This window comes from Phasianus colchicus, chromosome Z (assembly GCF_987193195.1).
Source record: "Phasianus colchicus chromosome Z, bPhaCol1.hap1.1, whole genome shotgun sequence".
Classification (NCBI taxonomy): domain Eukaryota; kingdom Metazoa; phylum Chordata; class Aves; order Galliformes; family Phasianidae; genus Phasianus; species Phasianus colchicus.
The window spans coordinates 43,529,416-43,552,265 of NC_143476.1; the positions used below are offsets into that span (position 1 = coordinate 43,529,416).

A 22,850-nucleotide genomic window follows, 5' to 3' on the forward strand; every position below is an offset into this window, starting at 1 on the left:
ATTAAGTTTCAAAGGCTGTGTAGGTTATGAAGTTTGACTTTCTGCCCGTAAATGTGGAGTGACTGACAGACTACTGTAAAAATTCCTTTATTCAAAAGGAATCTTTGGCAGATAGCATCAAAGGTTTAAAACTCTGGAAGGATGAAAAGAAAACCCCACTTTTACCCCGATTTTCCCTACAGATCAATGCCTGTGTGAAATTTGCCTGGGAATTATGAGCTATTTACTGTATTATGCAGTGTTTTCTTTCACTGTTTCTAAAGGCTCCTGTGGTTCCTTTCACATTCAAGATTTAGGGATATTTTTGTACATGAAATGTAAATGAGTGAATGCATTGGTGGAACGCAAGGGAAAAATGCTGGTTTTAGACAGTTCTCCTCTCCCCTATTTTATCACATGTTGGAGTATTGGTTTTATGGCATCTAAATTTATGGGTACATATTTTTCTGCCAAAGCCCACTGACATGTTCTGCATGCTCCATCAAGCTCTTTCTATGTTTCTTCACTTGATTCACTGCTCCACAGGATATGAATCAGTCCTGAAGCATAACCCTCAATCTCTTCTTAACCAGAATAATGTAGTGTGTTTTCTAGTTATTTATTGTGTATGTCATCATCTAATTACACAAACGAAAGAGTGTACAGTCTCAGTATTTGCTGTAAAACTCATGTTGGCTGTTGATCAGTGCAGGGCATGAAGTTTCTCTGTTGCATATAAACAGCTTACACAGATGCTAAAGCCTGTCTTCAACCAAGAACCCACTGCAGCATGGAGCTGGGGTATGGGCTAGAGGGGAAATGGCCTGCTTGGACAATTTCTTTTGCTCCTCAGTTACAGAAAGAGGCTTGAGGAGATGGAAAGCTCTCTCTATTATTGTCTTCAGTTTTGGGCCACTCACTGCAAGAAAGATAGCGAGTTGCTCAATCACACACAGAAAAGAGAAAGCAAGACATATATGTAATAATCAAGAGAAATGGGGCTGTTCAGTCTGGAGAAATGGAAGCTGAGGAGAGTCCTTATTGCTCTCTCTATCTATTCAAAAGGAGCAAAGAGGGTTTTGGTCTATTTTCTCAGTTGACCATTGATAGCACATGGGGAAACAGTCTTAAGTTGTACCAGGGGAGGTATAGACTGGACATTAGGAAGAGTTTCTCACAGAGATAGTAGGCAAGTTTTGGAACAGGCTGCTGAGGGAGAGAGTGGAATCCCAATCCCTAAAGGTATTTGAGAAACGTAGTTGGAAGTTGGACCTGATGATCTTGAACGTCTTTTCCAAATATGATTCTTTCTGTTGATGCTTTTTGCATCTCTTTGTGCATTGATTGAAATTGAATCCCTTAAAGCCTTTGTTTATTTTCCACAGTGTGAAGTGAAGAAGTAAAGTCTCCCAGCTGAACTACTATGAGGTCAGAAGCCTTGCTGCTATATTTCACACTGCTACACTTTGCTGGGGCTGGTTTCCCAGAAGATTCTGAGCCGATCAGTATTTCGCATGGCAACTGTAAGTATAAGAGGCCTTCATTTGCTTAGAAGTAATCAGTAGACTTCAAATTGACAGTATTTTGTTATGCTGTAAATAAATAACGTTGTTTTTTCTCATCCCTCCCAGATCAACCAATTTACATTCTCAGATAATAAGAACAAGAACGTCTTATCTTGACTTATGACAGCTGGATGGTGGGCTGTTTGATTCTCCAAAGCTGTAACCTTTTTCCTCCTCAAACAGATCCTTTTATAGCAAATTAGACCACATATTTGTTTTATCCAGAAGCAGGTGAAGGAAACATTTTTCCCCCTCCATTATCAAGTAGTTATTCACCTGCCCTGTGAAACTGTAGGTCTGGATAACCGGTGGCTCCTCTTAGTAGCACACAAAAATAACTTAAGAGCTTAAAAATATAATTGGTTGAGCTAGTACAAATAACCAATCTTAGTTCTTCGAACTCTGCTGTATTCCACTTTAGCATTTGGCCTTTTTGGCTAGAAATGTAGATTCTTTTTTTTTTTTTTTTTTTTTAAATAAGACAAAGAATCTTTTGTAACAGAAACCCCCTTCTTTCTAACCAACAATTGTTGGCAAAGTCTCCAAAACCAAGGGTCACACAGACAGCTGCAAGTCAGTATTGAGATTTGCTGACAAAACAGGTGGAGAGCTTTCTATGGATTTTACCATGCAAGTCAGATTTAACATAAGTGATTCTTCACATTTGCCACAACTGAATTGCAATTACTCCAGAGAAAAGTACTCTGAAGTCCCAAAGTTGAATAGAGAAGAACCTGAAAGTTAGAAGTTGGCATTTTGCACATCTTGGTCAGAAGCATTAGGCTTCTGGACTCTATTAATTTGTTTCCCAAAGAGTTCTCAGCATCTGATTTACAGACTTTCTCACACATGATGTTCTCAACAGCTTTGCCAAAGCTGTGCTGCCAAAGTCAGTGCTTCAATCAAACTTGACAGAGAGAATACTTTTAGAGGACAATTGCTGAAAAACATCAGTGCAGTAACTGAGTTTCTGAAGAATCAGGCTCCCTCAAATAGCTGCAGTTTTCTCAGGAAACATATTGATGGCGAAAAGGCTCATGTATGGCTTGATCTAGTCAGATCTGTGTAATGACTAAGCATTACACAGGCTACCCAGACAATCTGGATTCTCCCTTTTTGCACATGTTCAAAAGCTGCCTGGATGTGGTCCTGGGCAACCAGCTCTGGTGACTCTGTTTGAACAGGGAATTAGACCAAATGACCTTCAGGGGTCCCTCAGCCAGTCTGTGCTTCTGTGAATATACAGAGGTGGCACTTCTGTATTATGATTATGTTCATCAGAGATTTATTCGCCTCTTGTCTTTGCATTTACTTGTATAGCTCCCTAGTTGTCGCATCTAGACATCATGATAATGCATTCATTTGCAACCTAACTGCAAAGTGGCTCTTTGTCAAAAATATTCACTAAATTCTTGTGCTGACTGGTAGAGAGGGGAAAGAAGCTTGCTTGACAATAGCATGAGATCAATAGAAGGCTTCCAGTCAGTATTATTGTTCAGTTTCCAGAAGAACTGCAATATCAGACTGGTTGCCAAAATAATATGCAGTGACTTTCATTTTAAAAAAGTTTGAGTAGTGGTTACCCACAGTTTCTCAGAAATCCCCGCAGCTGCTCTACAATATCAGTCCAGTCCTGTAGGAAATCCCACTGAGCTGACAATTCAAACCATTCAGAGCCAAGTCTTTTGTTTTAACCACTACTAATCCAGTCACTGTGATGATTGATGGGCCACTGTAAAACAGCTTTGTCCTGCTAGATACACTTTGGCAACCAGGAGCCAGCATTTAGAGTCTGCAAGCCGTGAAAGAAAAACTGTGAGAAAGTGCCATGTACCTATGTGCCAAGAGCTCTAGAGTAGCTTTACATTCTGAAGAAATTCACAGTTCTTGTCTTCTAAAAAATGACTCTCTCCTTTGCAGCCTTAGCCCTCTGTGCTAGTACCTTCCCGCCCTAGGCTGTGATGCTGGGAGAAGAGAAACCACAGATTTCAGCCATTGCCATGTTAGCATGTGATTCTATTTTGACTTTTGCTTTTTCTCTGGAATCTTGTTCTTCTTCACTTCCCACAGATACAAGACAGTATCCGGTGTTTGTGGGTCACAAGCCGGGACGGAACACCACGCAGAGGCATCGGCTGGACATCCAGCTGGTCACGGTCATGAACAGAACCCTCTACGTTGCTGCTAGGTCAGTAGTCCTCGGCATCACCACTCCTCACTTGCTTCTCACAGAGTGGGAGGGAGAAGAGGAAGGATATTCTGAGTTTTTCTCTGCTGGGCATGTTATTTTTAGGATTTTCTCACACTCAGACAGAGGTTTGCAGGCTCTTAGTAAGATGTATTGGACACTTTGTTAGTCAGTCAGCTGAGGCTCAGTTCTTCTAGAAACTGAGCCATCCCTTTCAGGACTTCTTTCCCATTGCTCCACCTCCATCTGAGTCTTGGAAGAAAGAATTTGCAAGATTGTTTGGCGCCATGGAGGAGAGAATCCATCTTCATTCTGTAATTTCACTCGTACACACAATTAGTTATACGTTTTAGAGACTGATTCTGTTAGTGCACAAATGCATGTTTGAATAACAGTTGTTAAACTTTAATGTTTTAGTTTAGGCTTATTTTCAGTACCACAAAGCAACAACAAAAAGGTGGGGGTGGGGGAGAAACACATTTTTGCTGCTGTTCTGTTGATGTACACAGAAAGGTTAATTGAATTTGGTGTTTTGGATTTTTTTTGGACTGCTACTCAGTGCAGATACAAATACCTCTTTATAAAAATTGCATGTCAAGCCACTCATTTAGCTCAGCGTAGCACTACCAGCTTTGGTGGCACTACACCGATTTATACAGCTGCCTGCCTGGCACAGACCCAACAGAAACTTCCTCTCCACTCCTGTTGTTAGCAAAGGAGGCTGATAATCCCCAAGTGGGAGCTACCTGATGGAAACAGGTTGAATTCAGGAAGGGCCAAAATTAGCAAGGGTCGGAAGCCCAGCTCAGGTGCTCTTGGACCCAGATTCTGTTTGGGAAAGCTGCCCCTCCAGGAGAAGCTTATTTCCTTTCATTTTTCTGGTCCTTCTGCTCCTCAGAAATATGCAGCCTTCTGCGAGCTACAGAAGGCCAGGCTGTTTCTGCAGATGGGAGAGGTGGTGGGTGGGATGGCCGCAGGTGAAGGAACAGCTGCTGAACAGGCAGCCCCTCACCACTAGTCTGTCCTCAGAGCCCAAGGCTCCAGGAGCTGTCTGTCTTTCATATCAATCAGATCCTTCCCATTTTCTGTACAACCAGATGTGGCCTGTGATAGAGAGTAATTCCTGCTTTACAGCAGCTAAGTCACTGGTGCTGTTTTTACATGGTTGTTTCTTTGGCTGCTTGAAAACTGCACTTTTAACTGCTCACCCAAGCACAGCTTCCTCAGGCTTCTCACAAACTTCACTTTACATTTCATCCATGTGCACCCAAAGTTTGGGGCTCTAGCTTAATACCATGCCCTGCTCGCTTCCTTCCTTCCTTCCTTAGTTTCCCCAACCATATCATTTATTCCACAAAGCAACAGCAAGGGATAAGGATTTGAAACCAAAGTGTTGCAGAGTTTGACATTTTTAAGCGAGAACACTTTTTTTTTTTCCTTTTTTCTGATTACTGCCAGTTTGTTTTCTGCTGTTTTCAATACTGCTTTTTTTCCTGGTGTCCCCGGACAGACTATCAACTGCTTCCTTCTCCCAGAGGGGACCAGGACCCGCCCCTCATTTTCTCCTTGCATTCAATCCTGGCAAAGTGTGTAGGTCAAATACTAGAACTGGCTGTAGGACACAGGACCATGGTTCCTTTCCTCCAAGAGGGATTCAGGTTCACTTTGCAGTGAGGCGCTGGCCCCACTGTGAGGCCCCAGCTCAGGGCATGGCTTTTCTGCCGCTTCCAGTGTGATAACAAGCACACAAGGGCAGGGGATGGGCTGAAAATGTTTCGAAGGTGGTGGCAGGATTTCCTCCTTTTCAAAGCTGATTTCCCTTTGCTTTCCTTGTTTGTTTTCCTTTAAATGAGGAAATCATTTGCAGGGAGAAGGTGGTAAATCTGCTTTAGTGGATTTTGCCCTGCTGTACTCATAGTTTGTTCCCAGAATGAAAGATTGACACAATTAGACTTGTACTGCCCAAGCAACCAGCTTTACAGCAAGAAAACCCGCATAAGCATTTTGGTATATGAAACTACTGCACAGGTTATATAAAAAATGAAAATACATGGGGGAGAATATGTATTGGTGTACATTTATGCACTCTTACATATTCTGTAGCTATGCATTTGTATAATACATTTTACCATAATGAGAATGCTCTTATATTCCTATATTCCTTGAGCCTACTCACCTACCAAAAAAATCATGAAGATGTAGTCTCTTTTGTACTTACACATGCACAAAAAATCTTACATTTTTTTCCTTTGGTCCTCAGACACCCTTTGGTATGTTATTTTCCCCCTCCACATGCTACTGAATAAAATCTCTGCTGGGCTGAGAAACTTGTGTGATATAAGTTAAAATTCTAAGGTAATTTTTATCTGAAGTTATAAACTTCAGAAAATGAGTCATCTTTTGATAGTATGAATGAGGTTTTACAATTGCAATATTTTATCACTTTCAGAGGCAGTAATACAGTTAGAGATTGTATACATATAAATTTTGAAGCAAGCATGTACACAATCAAAGTTGATTCTCAAAGAGTTTGATAGCAAGATAATTGCAGCTAACATAAATCCCTTAAATATCATACCAGGTGTTGCTTTCATACCATTTTTTCACTCATCAAAATATAGTCATGCTAAATTTACATTTGTACCATTATCTGAAAAGCAGTCAAAACAAACAATTACACGTTGACAGTTTTTGTTTTGGTGTTTCCGTTGTTGTGGACATTTTTTTTTTTTTTTTCTTGTTTATGTGCTTGTTTTAGAAAACATAGCTTTGCTTTACAGGCAGCCTCCTCTAGGATGAGAAGAGAGACTCAGGTGAAACTTTATTTCCGATTGACTGAGAAAGAGAGTAATTTCTGTCTGTTTGTCACTTTTGTCATATGGGTGTGCAATTTCTGTGTTGACTACTCTGAAGTATAATTCTATGTCACTTTGGAAAGGCGTTATTTTGTATTATCAGACAGAGATAAATTAACATGACTCAACCAAAGTTCCTGAAACCATGTTGGTTTGCAGCTAGGATGCCTGAGGTACAGTCTGTATACGAGCAGCTGTTTTCTTTTTTCTCATGGGAAGGCTAACATCTTGCCATCTCTCACACATTCACAAATACAGGCTTTTTTTGCCATGCCACCTCCTCCCAGTGTCTTGTGTGGTGACCGCTTTTGTCCACTTTATCTATCATCCTTGTGTGTGTACGAAAGAGTTTACTGAGCTTGTGGAGCATCGGGACAGCTCCCTCCTCATTTGCTGTTACACATTTTCTGAGTGGCCAAGGGTCACGCACAGCCGGTGGCATTATTTAAATTCCCTTCCTCTGCAAGACCATGCCATGGCAACAAAACTCAGTTCTGCTGACTGGAGGTGGGAAAAACGGAAGCTCTAGGATTAGGTCAATTTGTGTTAGAATAACTTAATTAGCAACGAGCTGTACACATATCACAGCTAGTAGATAGCAGGATTTGGGCAGCAATGGGAAAAAGAGAGCACGGACAATCCTGTATTGTCTGTGGCTGGAGAACCTTCCCCACCATCTGACAGCACTTTGCTTCTCTGCTGGCATTGTCGGCAGCTTTATTTCAAATGCAGCATGAGAAAGTAATATGTAATTTGCCTGATACTGACCCTCCTTTTGATGATCCCATAACTTAGCATATGATTTTCCTTTCAGCTGTTTCTTAAACCAGAAAGTAAGCCCCCTGGGAGATGTTTTATGGAGCATGAAGCTAAACAACTCGAGCCTCTTTTTGAATACCCCAACCGTATTTTTAATTGTCCTGTTTCAAAAGAAAAAATCATACCCCATGTAAACTAAGACTGATCATTACAATCAAGAGCTGTGCTGGAAGAATGTTTTAGAAATCCAGCAGCACCTAATTTGCAATTCAAGAGACTTTGTTCCCACTTTTATGTAGTAGGAGTAACAGCATTAGAGAGGTACATTAAAAGGGAGCTGTGTGGTATCATCTGTGAAGATGATACCAAACTAATAGGTAATTTTAGTCCAGCCCTGACCACTGCTATGCCAGTGAAATCAGGCCAATAATAAACTGAGGCATTAAACTCATCTTGAAAGAAAATGACAGTTCTGTTTTTTCAGAGTCTGGAGGAGCAGGAAACCCACAGCTCCTCAGTTTGGCATCTTATGCAGCAAATAACTTCAAGTGTCATAGCAGGCAGGAGGTTTTTAAAAGCAGGTTCCCTCCAACTATGCTGCGTTTTTTCTCCATGCGAGGGAAGTGTTGCTAATTCTTGTTATGGCAGTGTTTTGTGTTTGATTTGCTTGAGAGATAGCACTATTTACACAAAACCCAAAGAAGTGAAGCTAGGCTTAACAGCAGAAATTTCCAAAATGGAAGCATTCTGTATCCTGCTCTCTGCAGACTCCTATGTAAACCTCTCATGTGCCACAGATCATTCACTATCTGCATAGCTTCCTGCATTGTTAAAAGTAGTCAGTGCTGCTTACCAAAAAAAAAAAAAAAAAAAAAAAAAAAAAAAAAAAAAAGTGATGCTCAGTATTCTTCTATCTTCATTCCCAAATTCACGTGGCCGTTAGTATGGTGCTGTGGGTTGTGCTTTTTCGTAGTCTCCATACAGAAATGTCCGTGTTCCCAGTAGCAGGAGAGGATGTTTAAAAATATCTCTCTACCTGAGTGACTGAGTCTATTTACTCTTTCCTAAGAGAAATTGGCAGCTAATTATAAGGAGAAGCAAGCTCTGAGAAAAACAGGAAAGCAAATGCAAGCAAGAAATGTGGATTTTGTTGAGAGGAGTATTTTACAGTTTGGTTTGGCTATTGGTATGTGAAGAGAGGATTCCTGGGAAGAGCTGTGTGGTTGTCAGTCTTTTGGCTAGCATATTGTCAGCCAAATTATTACATCTGAAATTAGGAAGAAAAAAAAAAAAAAATTACCCTCTTTTTTAACCCAGAATGGCTAAATATTGCACAGTGAGTGCTAGCCCGGAATGGTGACAAAGGCTACCACAGATTGCAACTGATTTCAGATACAGAAAAAACATCTGCATTCTGGCATTAGCTCTAAGTCCTATTGAGAAGAAATTATAAAATTATATAAGGCTCATCTTCCGTCCAAAATTTTAATTGTTCATATAATCCATTTCAGGAGATAATCTTGCTTTGAAGTATTGTAAAATTTCCTTTTTTTTTTTCTTTTTTCTTAAAGAAAGGAAATATAGTTTATATATGGAAGTGCTTTTCTGGGAGAAACAGGTAATGCTGTCAGTAATGTTCCCTGGTAAGATCTATGATCCTTTATTGAAAGAATTATGGATTATCTTGTCATAGATATGTCTCCTCATGGAAAATGAATGGTTTTACTACACCTTTTGACTCTGCATTCATTTGCTTTTGTTTACAGGGACCATATTTATACTGTTGATATGGACACATCACATACAGAAGAAATTTATTTTAGCAAAGTAAGTAGTTTTTATCATCTTCCAGAAACTGAAGGTAATGCTCCAAAAGTAACTCCTTCTTTTTAATCATATTGGCCCACAGTGTCAAAGACAGTTGTTGGTTGTATAGCAGTCAAGGATGGACCTCCCCACCAATATTCCATTCCATGTTGTTGCCATTCGTCGAATGGCAGCAGAGGGGTACTCTAACAGAATGGAATTGTGTACAGAGCAAGGGTGTGGAATTGAATTCCTCCACGCAGAAAAAATAGCACCTGCTGGCATTCATCAACACTTGCTGAACATTAATGGAGACCAAACAGTGGATATCAGCACAGTAAGGTGGTGGATGGTGTGTCTCAGCAAAGGCAAACAGGAACATGAAAGATAAGTCGTGTTCTAGATAGCCATGTGCAGCTGTCAAACCACAAAATGAAGAGCGTCTTCATCATCTAATTGATATGAATCACTTACTACTGATGACTATGTTGATAAAAAGTGTTTTGTAGCAGAGAATTTGATCTATCAAACAGTTTTATTGTGCTGTTTGTATCTGTTGTTTCCATGGAAAAAATAGGAGGCATTACTTCAGGAGCAACCTATGTATAATGGTTATACTATTCCAATTAAATATACTGAAGCTTTCATCATAAAAAGCAAACGCTATTAACATATTTGCACAGAAATTTGTACATAAATCTGTAAATAAAATCTTACCATAGCAGCACTTTGTAGATGTATCCACATTATCTCCATGGCAAGATGCATTTAAATGAAAAAGAGCTTTATCTGCATTACCGCGTTGCATATGAGCATAAATTTTATAGAAATAATCTCCCTTCAGCTCTTTCACATTACACTCACTTTGTGTAATAAGTGACAGACATAGCCTTTGGTCCAGCAGAAGACCATATCAGTTTGGCCAATGCATAGATTCCACTGTAGGAGAGGAGAATTTGTCGATACGCCAATGAAAGGTGCTGAAGATTAGCTTATGTCTTGTTGCTTTTCAAATAGGGAGGTCACAGGCTTGTTATGGAAATAAAAGCAATACTGTTATTACATTCATGCTCATTTATTCATCTTAGGGCCCTCAGTGAATGGAGGGTGACTCAGGGTAGGAACTATTGTCAGAAGAAGAATAATGTCTGAGGTGTTACTACTATCTTAAGCCACATTTTAAATAAATATTTATTATAGTTAATCAACCTACCACATTAAACCATTTCTTGAATTCATTGAAAAGAAAAAAAAAAAAAGGAGGTTGGCATTTTTGGAATTTACTTGAAAGTGTTCCAGAGAAAGAATGCTGGTAGATGAAATCAGCAGTATCTTGATAAACAGAGCACTCTCTCAGACTGCTAGCTAACTTGAAATGATGAGAATTGCCTTCACTATAATTTCTTTGCTAATGTAAAATGTCCTGGAATAGATACTCCACTTAAGATTCCAATCAGGATATACAGTCCATAAATGTTTATTTTGATTTGTGTAATAGTATTAAATTAAAAGAAAAGAACATCTAGTGCTTTTGGAAAAGTACTTATAAGTTTTAGCCTATTGCAAAATTCAGTTGCCTTAGGATTTAAAAGAAAAAAAAAATGGTGGGGAGGGAAAGGGGGTATAGGTTCCTGGTCTAATGAATAGATAGCAACACAAAATTAAGTGAATGCTTCACATCACTGATCTTTCATTGTTACAGCGAATTAATCATGAAGAAAGGGTGCAGAATGCTTTTAATGAGTATATGTTCAACAGCTAGTCTCCCCCAGGGGACTTCTACTTCTGAAATCAAATGCAACAACCTCTGGGCTCTAATTGATTTCTTTCTTGATCCTTGCAGAAATTGACATGGAAATCTAGACAAACTGATGTAGACACATGCAGAATGAAGGGAAAACATAAGGTAGGCAATTTTCATTTCTTTTGCATCTGCCACTTTAGTTTAGTTTCTTCACTACTATCTCAGGCTGCTGTCTGTGATGTGGAATGGATCATGCCATTCACTTCTTTGCCAGTAATTGCTTTTTCCATCAGCCCACTGAAAGCTTTAATTTGCAAAAAATAGTTTACTTTTAATGTGATAAAGCATTACGACAGGAGGCACAGCAACATCCTGAAAAGCTTAGAGCACTGGAGGTTTTGAACATCATGCCAAGTATAGCGTTTTAGGTTAACATCACCTCAAAAGCTAAGTGCTGTGGTCCATCTCCTGTAGGGGCTTACAGAAAGATTATATGACATGTCAGCGTGTAGGGAGAGGATTGTTTCTCATACTAGTCTTCCCTTAGTGTAACACAAATAACATGCATGAGGTCAGAGTTAGATGTTGATTCTGATTCTTTGTAGAACATCCCCTGCTTGTTACAGCTGCTTTAGGCAAATACACTGAGACTGTCTTACAGCAGCACGGATGCGATGATCAGATTTTTCACTCCTGAGGAAAGCAACAGTGTTCAAACAAAATTCTAAGCTAACAGCAAAATCTGAACTACAACATGGAAATTATATCCTCTGTTCTTTGTAACCATTTTTAACCACCAGAATAGAAATAAATTGCATCTCACTCATTGTCAGTAAAACACAGTTGAAATAAAGCCTAGAATGTTGCAGTAACTACCAGCCAATTTCATTTTAGACTTGACAGTGAAAGATCACACTGAGAAAATAAAACCAGACACCCAAGTAGAGTAGCTTAAATACTTTCTGTTGTTTTTCTTCAGGATGAATGCCATAATTTCATTAAGGTTCTCCTAAAAAGAAACGAAGATACACTGTTTATCTGTGGAACAAATGCATTCAACCCTTCTTGCAGGAACTATAAGGTATGCGATCTGTTAGTGAGATTTCATTTATGACCTTTTCTTCTGTTGGATTTATTGTAACAGTGCTGGCACAGCATGAAGTGTGTTGTTCAGCAGTACATCTTTCAACTCCATAGCCATCTATTCAAATATTTCCCATTTTTTTTAGGCTTGCAGCAATCCTATGTCATACAACCTTCATCAGTGGATGTCTTTGGAGTAGCTGTGAAATTAGTTCAGTTAGGCCTTGGTATCTGGGCTCTGCTTTTTCAGGCTCTGCTATGTCCCACAGGTTATTTCTTATCCTTCAGAAAAAAAGAATATTCAGCTTCACTAGTGCTTCTTCTGACAAAACCACAGCAGAGAATTCTTATTCTCTTCAGTGCTGTCAAAGTGAAAAATAGTATAAAGACATTAACACTGAGGAAAGCAGCTTCTGTAGTGGTATTCACTGTGACTGCTGCTCTTCCTTGCTTTTTCTGCAGTGCTGATTTACTTTGTTTAGCCAGTGTATTGTCTATAGTCTAGGAAATGCATTAGAGAAGTTCAGCATAGTCTTTTATTTCAGTCTCTAGAGGAAGAATCAGATTTATTCATGTATGAGCTTGCATCACGCATCTGGTACAGGTAGCTGGTGTTCTTGTAACCTCTGTCTGTCTTATTCTTCCTCTCCTTGTATCTTGCTCCTAGTGTGCAACTAGGTTTCCTGGCTTCAGGGTGATATTCAGTAGTCCAGCACCATTTTACTGCTTCATGGCCCATGCTCAAGCTGTCCTTGCTAGAAAGCCGCCTTTGAACACAAATGCAGATTTCGTTGGCATAAATGGCTCTCCTGACCCCTGCTGCAGGTGTTTCATTCCCCACAACACATGGCCCCTTCGGGCTTCCTCACCTGTCACTGAGCTGCATTGTACCCAGGCAGTCAGAGGAAGTCACCTTGACACTTCCTCAGGCTTTTTTTCTATTACTGGGTTACAGAGAGAGATCACTAAAGTTGTGCCTAACGGAAAACAGGGCTATCCTTCCACGCACAAGGTGAAAGTGTAGACCAGCCTGCAGTACAAGGCTCAGTATAGGGAAGGCTGCACAGAACTGCATTTCTCCTCCATATCATCTGTAGTGTTTTCTGTCCTCAAGGAAGCACAACTAATTCCCTTCACAATGGATTTGAACAGAAAAGGCACATGACAGAAAATGAATGCTGACAGATCATCCACCAGAGGACTTAGGTGCTGTAACATTCAACCTAGAAGCTGGTGGGAGTAGCTGATGCTGCCAGATGGGTTATTTTTCATGCTCTGTGAATCTGTATTGTGTGTGGTTCACATAGCGTGAGCTCATCATGTTCCTTGAGTATGCTAGGGAGATGCTTATTCCCAAAATACTGCTGTATAAAAATCTTAAGCAGGTAAGAGCTGTACCTTTCCCACAGAGCTTGCTAAACCCTCTTGAACTTACTGTAAAGTTGATCTGTGTATTTGTATAATTACCAGTGCTTGGGGTGAATTTGTCTCCCAGGAGTTACACTTAAGCCTTAGATTTTACAATTTCTGCACAGATTAATTCTTGCCTGATGGTAAGAGGATTTCTCCATAACACAGCCTCAACTGATGCTTGGAGGGCATCCTACTAAGTATGAAGAGGCACCGCTTTTGTGACTAGACCAGAAGGATCTCCGGACTTTGGGGGGAGAAATGCACACACACATAATTGTCCTAGTGTTGTTTCTTCTGACTGCTATGGGTTGCAGTCTTTTGCTGTGTATAAAAGCGCTTCTGTTGGATCACTGTTGAGAATATATTTTGAATCCATGCCAGAACCACAGACCACGTAGCCTGCTGCAGTTCAACAGGAAGCTTGTGTGCAGATAAAATATTGACTGAAGAACTTTTGTAAAATGTGTGTAAAAAGTGAGAGTGATTAGGCCTGAAAGAGTGCCTGACTTACTGGATGCACATTTTTCAGCCTGATTTTATTTAACACTGTGTTTTTTGTCATGTTCTTCATTCATAGCCAGGAGGGCAGTTGCAGAAAGGGCTTTGCTCCCTGCCCAGAAATGAAGCTACCATTAGCCTGGTCCTGGGTAAGAAGTCTTGCTCCCATATCTGAGGAGCTCCCTTTTGTTTTTCAGGTGGATACACTGGAGTTCCTGGGTGATGAGTTCAGTGGAATGGCCAGGTGCCCCTACGATGCAAAGCATGCCAACGTTGCGTTGTTCGCGGGTAAAGAAGAATGACTGAAATAATCTCTTTTGCTTTCCTTCCTGCAGCCCAGGCTTGCCATTGAGTCCAAATGCCAAGGTAGCAGAGGGAGTGGATAATAACTAAAAATAAGGGCCATAAGGAACTCACACGCACAGGAAGCCTTGCCTTTGTCTGGGACTGGCTTCACTACCGCAAACAGCATTGCGTGAAGCCTCAGTTTCTTGGTTCAGTATTTCAGTGTTTCCTGGAGTCATAATAATACAATGCCAGACTAGAGTGAGGCACCATTTCTGGCTGCATCCTGCTGCTGTGAAAGGCAAGGGCAAGGCTTATGTGAACTTTGATGAGGAAGAGGCAGGATATGCTGTTTAACAACTCTGAAGTTAATTTAGTCTTCATGATAGAAAAAAAGAGTTTGATGGCTCCTTTCCTAGATGGAAAGGAAAGGTGATTTTATTTTAAACCAGAAGACATCTTGTTCTGTTACCACTTGTAGTAAACAAAGGACCTGTTGGTAAATGATTAGGTTGTATACAGAAGAATACTCTGATTCTGCTTTTTCTGAGAGGTAAAATAGTGAGTACTTATTAGTGCTGTTAGTTTGAGCTGTTGATTGTGAAAAGATATTTTGGTATTTCTCTTCATATACTCCTAGTTAAATTGTTTCTCTGTTGAACTTCTATTAGTGCAAACCATTCTGATTTTCTCTTACATTTGGCTGTAAAATTAGATGATAAAGATAATACAGAAACCACCTGTGATAACGTCAGTCCTTTTCAGTAGGTGTACTGCAAGCAGGGCCTGGGTATTTACCTGGAAGTACTTTAGCAATTCCTCCCAAGATGTTGAGGTGTAGGAGTTCGAACATACTGCAGCCACTAAAGATCATGTCCATGGCATAAGTGCTGCATTAGCTGCTACTGCATTTGAGCTGGCATGGTCTGCTTTACAAAGGAGAGATTTTACAGCTAGTTGTAAAAAAAATTACTTGCTCCCTCTACAGTATACCATTGGGTCTTTTGTTTTAAAACCATGGTGGTCATGATGTCGGTGATACTGTATAATTTCTTAATTACAGTCAGAAGATCATAAAACTAGAAATTCTTTGATTGTAGCAGGTGATTCGTAACCCACAGAGAAAAAGGCACACCTTCTAAACAAGATGCATCCCAAGTGTCTCAGATTGCTCCTTGGGGTAGTCTGAATCAGCTGTCTGGCATGCTTTATTCACTACACTGGCCAGAAAAGGCATTTATAACCAATGTAATGCAAACATTTATCTACATGCAGCTGAACTGGGTGAGACGAGTCCCATCCTGTGGATGTAGAAGTCCTCACATTATTTGAAAATAGTGTTGTTTTTTTTAATATAGAAATAAATGCACTAGCTCTTAGGATGATTCAGTCTGAAAATGGTAGTGTCACAATAAATTATTATTGAATATACCCTGTAAGTCTCCTAGCTTCATAAAATTAGTTTGATGCAGCATACATACTGCTCTCTGTGATAACTTCAGAGTGCAGTGAAATGCAGTTTCAGAGCAGTTTAGGGCACAAATCCAGCTCATCTGAGTCTGCTGGGAACGCTTACAAGAATATGGCTCTTCTTGCAGCTTGTAGCTATTTTAGCTGATATGTGTGAATTGTAATTAGTCACATGGTCTTCTGCAACTTGTCAGGGAAAAAAAATAAATGTGTGACTGTATTAACATGAGTTCAGACATCCACAGCTAAACAATTCAGCCTTTTATACTATTTTAAACTGTTTTTAGTATCTGTCTTTATTTCCTTTTTTTTTTTTTCAAGTTCTGCTTAGAAAAAAAGGCTGTTATTAAATGATGACTGGAATTGCAGGGTTAGAACAAGGAGAAAAGTCCTGCTACCAAATAATTTTTAAATCCCAAGCTGAAATTAAACATTAACTGTAGATGCAGTGAGAATAGCTCCTTATCATAAGGGGCTCTCTGCACATGCAGTAAGCACCGTCAAGGCCCCAGGAAACCTGTTATCTTAGATGCATGCTGTTCTGATATTTTGTAGACACAACAGGATTCAAGCTGCTGGACTCTTGTTCTCCTACCAGCCGCCATGGTTCCAAGGTCTGCCTTGGAAAGGGAAGGGAAATCAGTACCAAGTTATCATGACCTGTGAACAGCGCTGACCATCAGTATCAATTTAAACTGCAGATAAAGCTCATGCATTTACCTTCATATAGTTTTGCACCTTTCGGTTGTCCTTAGGGTCTGTAGTACTTTCTTAGTCCTCCAGCATTCTTTAAGACAGAGAAATTGATAAATCATGCTGAAATGACTTAAACCACCATTTTAGAAGAGAAACATGGGTAGGCAGTCCTCCTTCATCTCATCGCATCTCTGCTTTGCCTTAGTTCCCTGCACACTACTGAATTTTTAACTAGTGATCTTTGGCCCAGAAGTACTCACAGAGTGAAAAACTCGAATAAGTGCCAGTTAGCTGGCAGTCCCCAAGACCTGTCTGTTTTTCTCTCCTGGTTAAAACTAATTTCTGTTGAGGCTTCTCCATATTTATTTTGCTCACATGCACAGATGGAATTTATGAGCATTGAGCTAGAGACATTTGTGGATAAATTGGGTAGGGCAGATTAGTATGACTTAGCTAAGCTGGTGAAGAACTGCTTCATGAGGTTTCTTCTCCCACAGCATACCTCTGTTTAAAAATTTATTTTCAATCCCATTTACCTATTTGGATTATTTCACATCAGTTTTCTTAAAGAAGATTCTCGTTTGATTAGTGAGCAAAAGTAATTACAGTATTCCTGCCACTCCCCACCCTGTTTCTTCTTTTCTTCCTCCCCAGAGGGAAAGCTGTATTCTGCTACAGTGACCGACTTCCTAGCAATAGATGCAGTCATATACCGGAGCCTTGGAGAAAGCCCAACTCTGCGGACAGTGAAACATGACTCAAAGTGGTTGAAAGGTAGATAAACAAACAAAACAAGGAGAAGCCGCATCTCTGATGACAGTCCTGGATTCCTGAAAGAGGAGCTAAATAGCATCTCTTACACTGATCTATTTATCTGCTTTTCCTCTCCTCCCCACCCCAAGCTACCAGACTTGATGTAAAATGAGATGTAGTAGACTTGAATATAACCCAAAGAGCTTTCCAAGCTGAAGTCATCAATTTACAGCTGTTGGATGCAAAGGCTGGAATTTTCAGGGCTCAGTGTACTTTGTGTGCTCAGTCTGTGTCTGAAGCACTCCCTTCCCTGGCAGCATATTAGTTACCAGTCTGGGCTTCGTGAAGGATGGAGAACTTGTCCTGCAACATTAAGATTCGTCAGTGAAAAATAAAATTATAGGAATATTGCACAAAGCCTTCCTTTTATATTCCCTAGGTACTGTGCAGCTGCCATTGAATTAGGCAATGTGTGCTCTAAATGCCCTCATTGTTAAGAATGGTGCTGTTTAGCTTCACGTAGGCGTTATGAATAGTTAACATTTAGAGTGATTTTAACAGTGAGTTAAGCCATAGTTTGAAGGCTTTTTCTGCATGCAGAAATGTTTTGCCAGGTGTTGACATTAGCAGTCCCACTTTGCTTGTTGCTGCAGACATGTATGAGCAGAAACACTAACATGGCTTGTTATTCCCTCCAATACAGCCTGCAGCCATAAAGAGCTGTGTTTGAAGCCCCAGGCATGCACTACACATTGCCTCTTCGCCTTTCATTACCCACCATGCTGTGCAGATGTGCAGTGGCAAACACTCCACAGCCTTGCAGAAGTTTTCTGCAGGCTGGCCCCCAGTGGTGCTGCATTCCAAGCAGGAGCTCCTCTCAGTTCTGCAAACTAGACAGGCTTGCCTCACATGGGGTTTAAATTTTCAGCACTTAATGTGAATGCTTCTTTCTGCACACATAGTGCTTGCATGCTATATGCTGCACATGGAATGTCTTGTCTTTTTCCTAGAACCATACTTTGTCCAAGCAGTGGACTACGGCAATTATATTTACTTCTTCTTCCGGGAAATAGCAGTGGAGTACAACAGCATGGGAAAGGTAAGGGTGAAAACATTGCCTCAGATGACTTAGTGACATTCAGGAGGAGAAAAACATATGCTATTCTTGGACTGGTGCTATTAGGAATGACCTTGAAATGAAAACCATAAATCATGATGACAGGGTCATCATTTTGAGAAGTTTCCTATGGCTCAAGCCAAAAGGTGGGCAGGAGTGAAACACTGTACTGTCTTGAAAGGAAACAGGGTGGTTTCTGACAGTGGTGACTTATGCTGGAATCGCTTTTCCCGATCATAAAAAGCACAAGGCAAATATACTACATTCAGTGTGCTTTAAAATGATTTCTAAAGCAAGGCAGTATTTGTCTTTAGGAAATCTAAATTTGAGTAATCAAGGGGAGAAATTCTGTGGTCTGCCATTCTTCAAAAAATAATTAAACATTTACTGCATTTTTGTGAATTTCACAATAGGTTTCTGACTAAGCAGTCAGAGAAACTGACCAAGGTCACAAAGGTGAAGGGGAGGAATAAAAGCCCAGCAAGATTTGCATAGCTTTTAAATGCTGAAAATACAAGAGTCAGAGCAGGCAGTGTGGGTTGCAGAGACTGTGAATATAAAATGTGCTATTGTTTGGGGAAATAGAAAGCTAAGCAGTCTGTATGGAAATGAGTTTTATTTGGGTTGAGAACAGATCTCTTGAAGGATTTATGGCTGTATATTAAATGCCACAGCCTTATCATCCATAACATGTTGTTCCAAAGCTGAATTTTTCTCAGTTTCTTATTGTCACAGATTATAGAAACATGGGATTAAATTAAGCACCTTGCTGTGTCGTTTCAAATGTTTCAAATGCAGAATTCCTATAGTCTTTGAGTTAAATATTTCATTTTCTCTAATATTCTTGCAATACTCCTTCCAGGTAGTTTTCCCAAGGGTGGCTCAGGTTTGCAAAAATGATATGGGAGGATCTCAGAGAGTGCTGGAAAAACAGTGGACTTCCTTCCTCAAGGCTCGTTTGAACTGCTCAGTTCCGGGTGATTCACACTTCTACTTCAACATACTGCAGGCAGTTACAGATGTTATCCATTTCAATGGCCGGGATGTTGTTTTAGCAACCTTCTCCACTCCATATAACAGGTAATAGGCTCAATAATCTTTTGTTTCCTTTACGTTTTACTTTTCATTGCAGTTTCTTCTTACTCTTTAAAGATCCAAAAAGTGATAGCTCATACAGTGTAATTATTATGTACCATGTACTTACTGATAGTCTGTGTTTCATTTTAAGATACTCTGGCATTGCTTAAACTACATTTTATATCTTATAATTTAGAACAGCTTTCAAACATTTACTATCTGGACATGTTCCTTGGACATTTTCTTTACGTGAGAATAATTCAGACCAGCTGCCAAGAAGTTTTGCAGAGTATAACTCACAGAATGTTATTACAAAGAGAAAATACAGTTTTCCTTTCTTGTGAAGAAAGGACTGGGTCTGTCTCATTTGCATCCTTTTTCTCTGGATCTCTATTGGCTCTTATATTGTCCCCTGGGAAAGCCACGGACCTCAGCCTTGTTGCAGGCAGAGGAAGTTCTCCAGAGCAGAACAAGAGAAACAGAGAGGCTGGATAGAGCTTCAGAGTGTGTCAATTCCTTCTCTGGCCATTTGTTTTCATAGAGGGATGACTTGAACTCCTCACACTTAGCCAGCCAGTCTTATGAGTTTTTACCTCCTTGGACCTGCACCCATGATGGGTTTTTTTTGAGAGCAGGAGGGAAAGGAGGAGCTCTGCTAAACAAAAACTCTTCCTCTTCCTCACCACATCACCATGTCTTCATGCTGCAGAATTGACACTCAGGAGTCCCAGTCTTGCTTAAGCAGAGCTGTAACACAGCAAAGAGGGACCAGTAAGGGAAGTAATTCCTCAAGCACCTGTTTCATTGTACATGTAGTTTCCAAATGCTTCAGTTCACATGTTAAGAATTTATTGCTGTTATAGATCATATTTGTTTCTCCAGAAGTTATTATAATAGTAACTATCTTAATTATCAGAATCTCATGAGAAGTTAGAAAAGCATTCATAGTCTAGTTAAAAGATATATTGCTGATTCACAGGGTAATACTTGAATGCTGAAAGGGGAACTTTATTGCTGAAATTCATCTGGTTTTACTGCACATTTGCCACCTTTTGTCAAAGCCTGGCCATAGTAAGATCGTGCACAAAGCTGAATTCAAATGAGAGTAAGCACAGCTGTCTATTTTTTAATCACTTCTTTTGACATCAAAATAATAGGAACTTCAAGAGAAAAATTGTCACCATGGAATAAAATTTTAGATTAAGTTAATCTCTTCTTATGCAAAATATCCTAATAAAAACAAGCAAATGGAGAATCAGCGGCAGCAAATATACTGTATCCTGAGATTACCTATAAATTGAGATGTCTTTCTACTCTGCTACTGTTTCCTGTGGTGTGTCATGAAAAATAATTTACTTTAAACCCTGCATTTTATAATCTAAGTATTTGGTTATAAAATCAAGATCCTGTTTATAGGCACCATTTTTTGCCAGGCATTAGAGATGACAGGAAGACACGTAACCTTGGGGAAATCTCAAAAACAGACCTACCTCTGACATGGACACAGTTCAATCTGTTATCAGACAGGGTGGGAGCTGGTGATGGCTTTTAATTGCATGAGAGTTTGCTTGGCTGTGACCCACAGTCCTCCATCCATATTGTTTTATGACACCATGGACCTGCTAATTGCCATCCCCCATAGAAAAGGATTTTGCAGCCTTCTCAGTAGTGATTCCTCCATCACTTCAGAAACATATGTTGAGGACAGTTCTCTGCACATCTAAATAGTAAGCCTGGAGATATTAGGATTGTTTTTGATTTAGTGCTTAATTTAGCAATATGCAAGACCTATCTGAAGAGTTGCTGTGCCTTAGGACGTGGTCTTGTTTGCTGCAAAGTACACCCCTGACTGACCCTTACATCAAAATACAAGTGGCTGCCTCTCCTTATAACTATCGCTGTGTAGTATTACGTTAGTGAAAAGCTTTGAAGTAAGTTTCCTTCCATATAAACACCCAACCTGTGGAGATCAAAGTTGGACTATTATTGTCTTCCTACCTGTTGTTTCATTCAGTAAATAAGCATTTCAGAATCTCTTAATATTCAAACAATTACTTTCTTATCAATTTATGCACCCTTATAAGTTTAACTTTATTCTCTGAAACAGTATTACAGTTCCTACATTTTCTCTCTGGTATGTAATAGCCTACTAGCTAAAAGCAGGATTGAAAGAGTTCAGCCAGTTCGGTTCATGCTATTTATCTGATAAAATCAAGCAGAGAAATCAGACATGAATACAGTAGTTAATGTGTAAAAAGTGAAAGATGGATAAATGAATAATTCATGCTTCCAAGTGAGTGACCATGGGAAAATCCTAAGCTTTACAGAAAGTAAGTAGGTAAGGTTGTAATTATGTTTAGACAATGTTACCATGCAGTTGCTTGCAAATGTACGACTTTATCATCTAAAAATACAATTGTGTTTGCTTCTGCAAGCTCTTTATACCTCACTGAGTGATTGAGTTAAGCAAATTGCTGAGCACAGTTAACTTCTTTCCACTGGGAAAACCTGATGGAGATGAGGCTATAAGAGGATGGAGTAATAATGTGCAAATGTAAATGGCACAGTGCAGTACACTTCCCGTTTGATCAGCTCCAACTTCTGATCTGTCTACAAGGTATTTTTGAGGCATGACAGGGACTGTGAGAATTCATGCTGAGAAAATGTTGTGACTTACAAGAACTTAAATTTCCAAATAATGAGCTCTAAAGGAGAGTAGCTTCTACTCCTCATGCATTACCAGTCATACACAGAGTTTTCCAGATTCTGTTCCCTTTTCAAGATTATTGCAATTAATTTTCTCTATAGAGGCTTTGAAACAAATTATGCTGGCAGGAGCTGTCTGCTGATTGGTACATTTCAGTCTTTTCCATGGAGCTGGCTTTTCCTGTCAATGCTCAGAGGTTACAGAGTTCAGAATTGAGTAGCCTGTGACAGGAAGACTTCTATACAGCATGTTTTTCACTCAAGATTTTATGCATAACTGCAGAGTGAGTAACAATTTCTGGGAAATATCACTTTGCAGCATCCCTGGCTCTGCAGTTTGTGCCTATGACATGCTTGACATTGCCAGTGTATTCACTGGGAGATTCAAAGAACAAAAGTCTCCAGACTCCACATGGACACCGGTTCCTGATGAAAGAGTGCCCAAACCCAGGTATGCCTTATGTGTAGTAATATTGTTTTGCTGCTGCGTGCAGCGTCTTTGACAATCTGAGTACAGATATGAATGAAGATATATATTGTGGAAGTGAAATATTAGTTAAATTGCATTTGTGCAGAAGTGAGAACTTTCCCTCTAAAGCCAGATTTGTGTAATGTAAAGCAAGCCAGATTTGGATGAACTTGGTCAGAATAAAAGCCAGTTGAATAGTGGTACAAGTTACCTGTTGCATACTGTTCAGTAAAGAGCATATCTCATAGAAAGGACTGCACTAATTCTGGGCTAACATACAATTTATTTGACACAGAAAATGTATCTGGGTTGGGAAGACAGGAGTAGGAGGAACAGCATTCCATTAGAATGGAGACTTGTTTTATCTCATTCCTTCTGAGTTGTTTT

At 39.8% G+C, this 22,850-nt stretch overlaps 1 protein-coding gene across 4 annotated transcripts in view; it reads left to right on the plus strand.

The window, feature by feature from the left end:
- The window catches only part of SEMA6A (semaphorin 6A), a 107,455-nt gene that overhangs the window by 46,180 nt on the left and 38,425 nt on the right, over window positions 1-22,850 (plus strand). For all 4 annotated transcript variants that reach the window (XM_090131634.1, XM_090131636.1, XM_090131637.1 and 1 more), the window contains exons 2-11: window positions 1,365-1,502; window positions 3,615-3,732; window positions 9,113-9,173; window positions 10,996-11,058; window positions 11,876-11,977; window positions 14,088-14,178; window positions 16,996-17,115; window positions 18,105-18,193; window positions 19,074-19,291; window positions 22,314-22,445. In XM_090131634.1, the coding sequence (XP_089987760.1) occupies window positions 1,403-1,502; window positions 3,615-3,732; window positions 9,113-9,173; window positions 10,996-11,058; window positions 11,876-11,977; window positions 14,088-14,178; window positions 16,996-17,115; window positions 18,105-18,193; window positions 19,074-19,291; window positions 22,314-22,445 (1,094 nt within the window). In that variant the 5' untranslated portion in view covers window positions 1,365-1,402. The remainder of the gene's footprint in view (window positions 1-1,364; window positions 1,503-3,614; window positions 3,733-9,112; window positions 9,174-10,995; window positions 11,059-11,875; window positions 11,978-14,087; window positions 14,179-16,995; window positions 17,116-18,104; window positions 18,194-19,073; window positions 19,292-22,313; window positions 22,446-22,850) is intronic.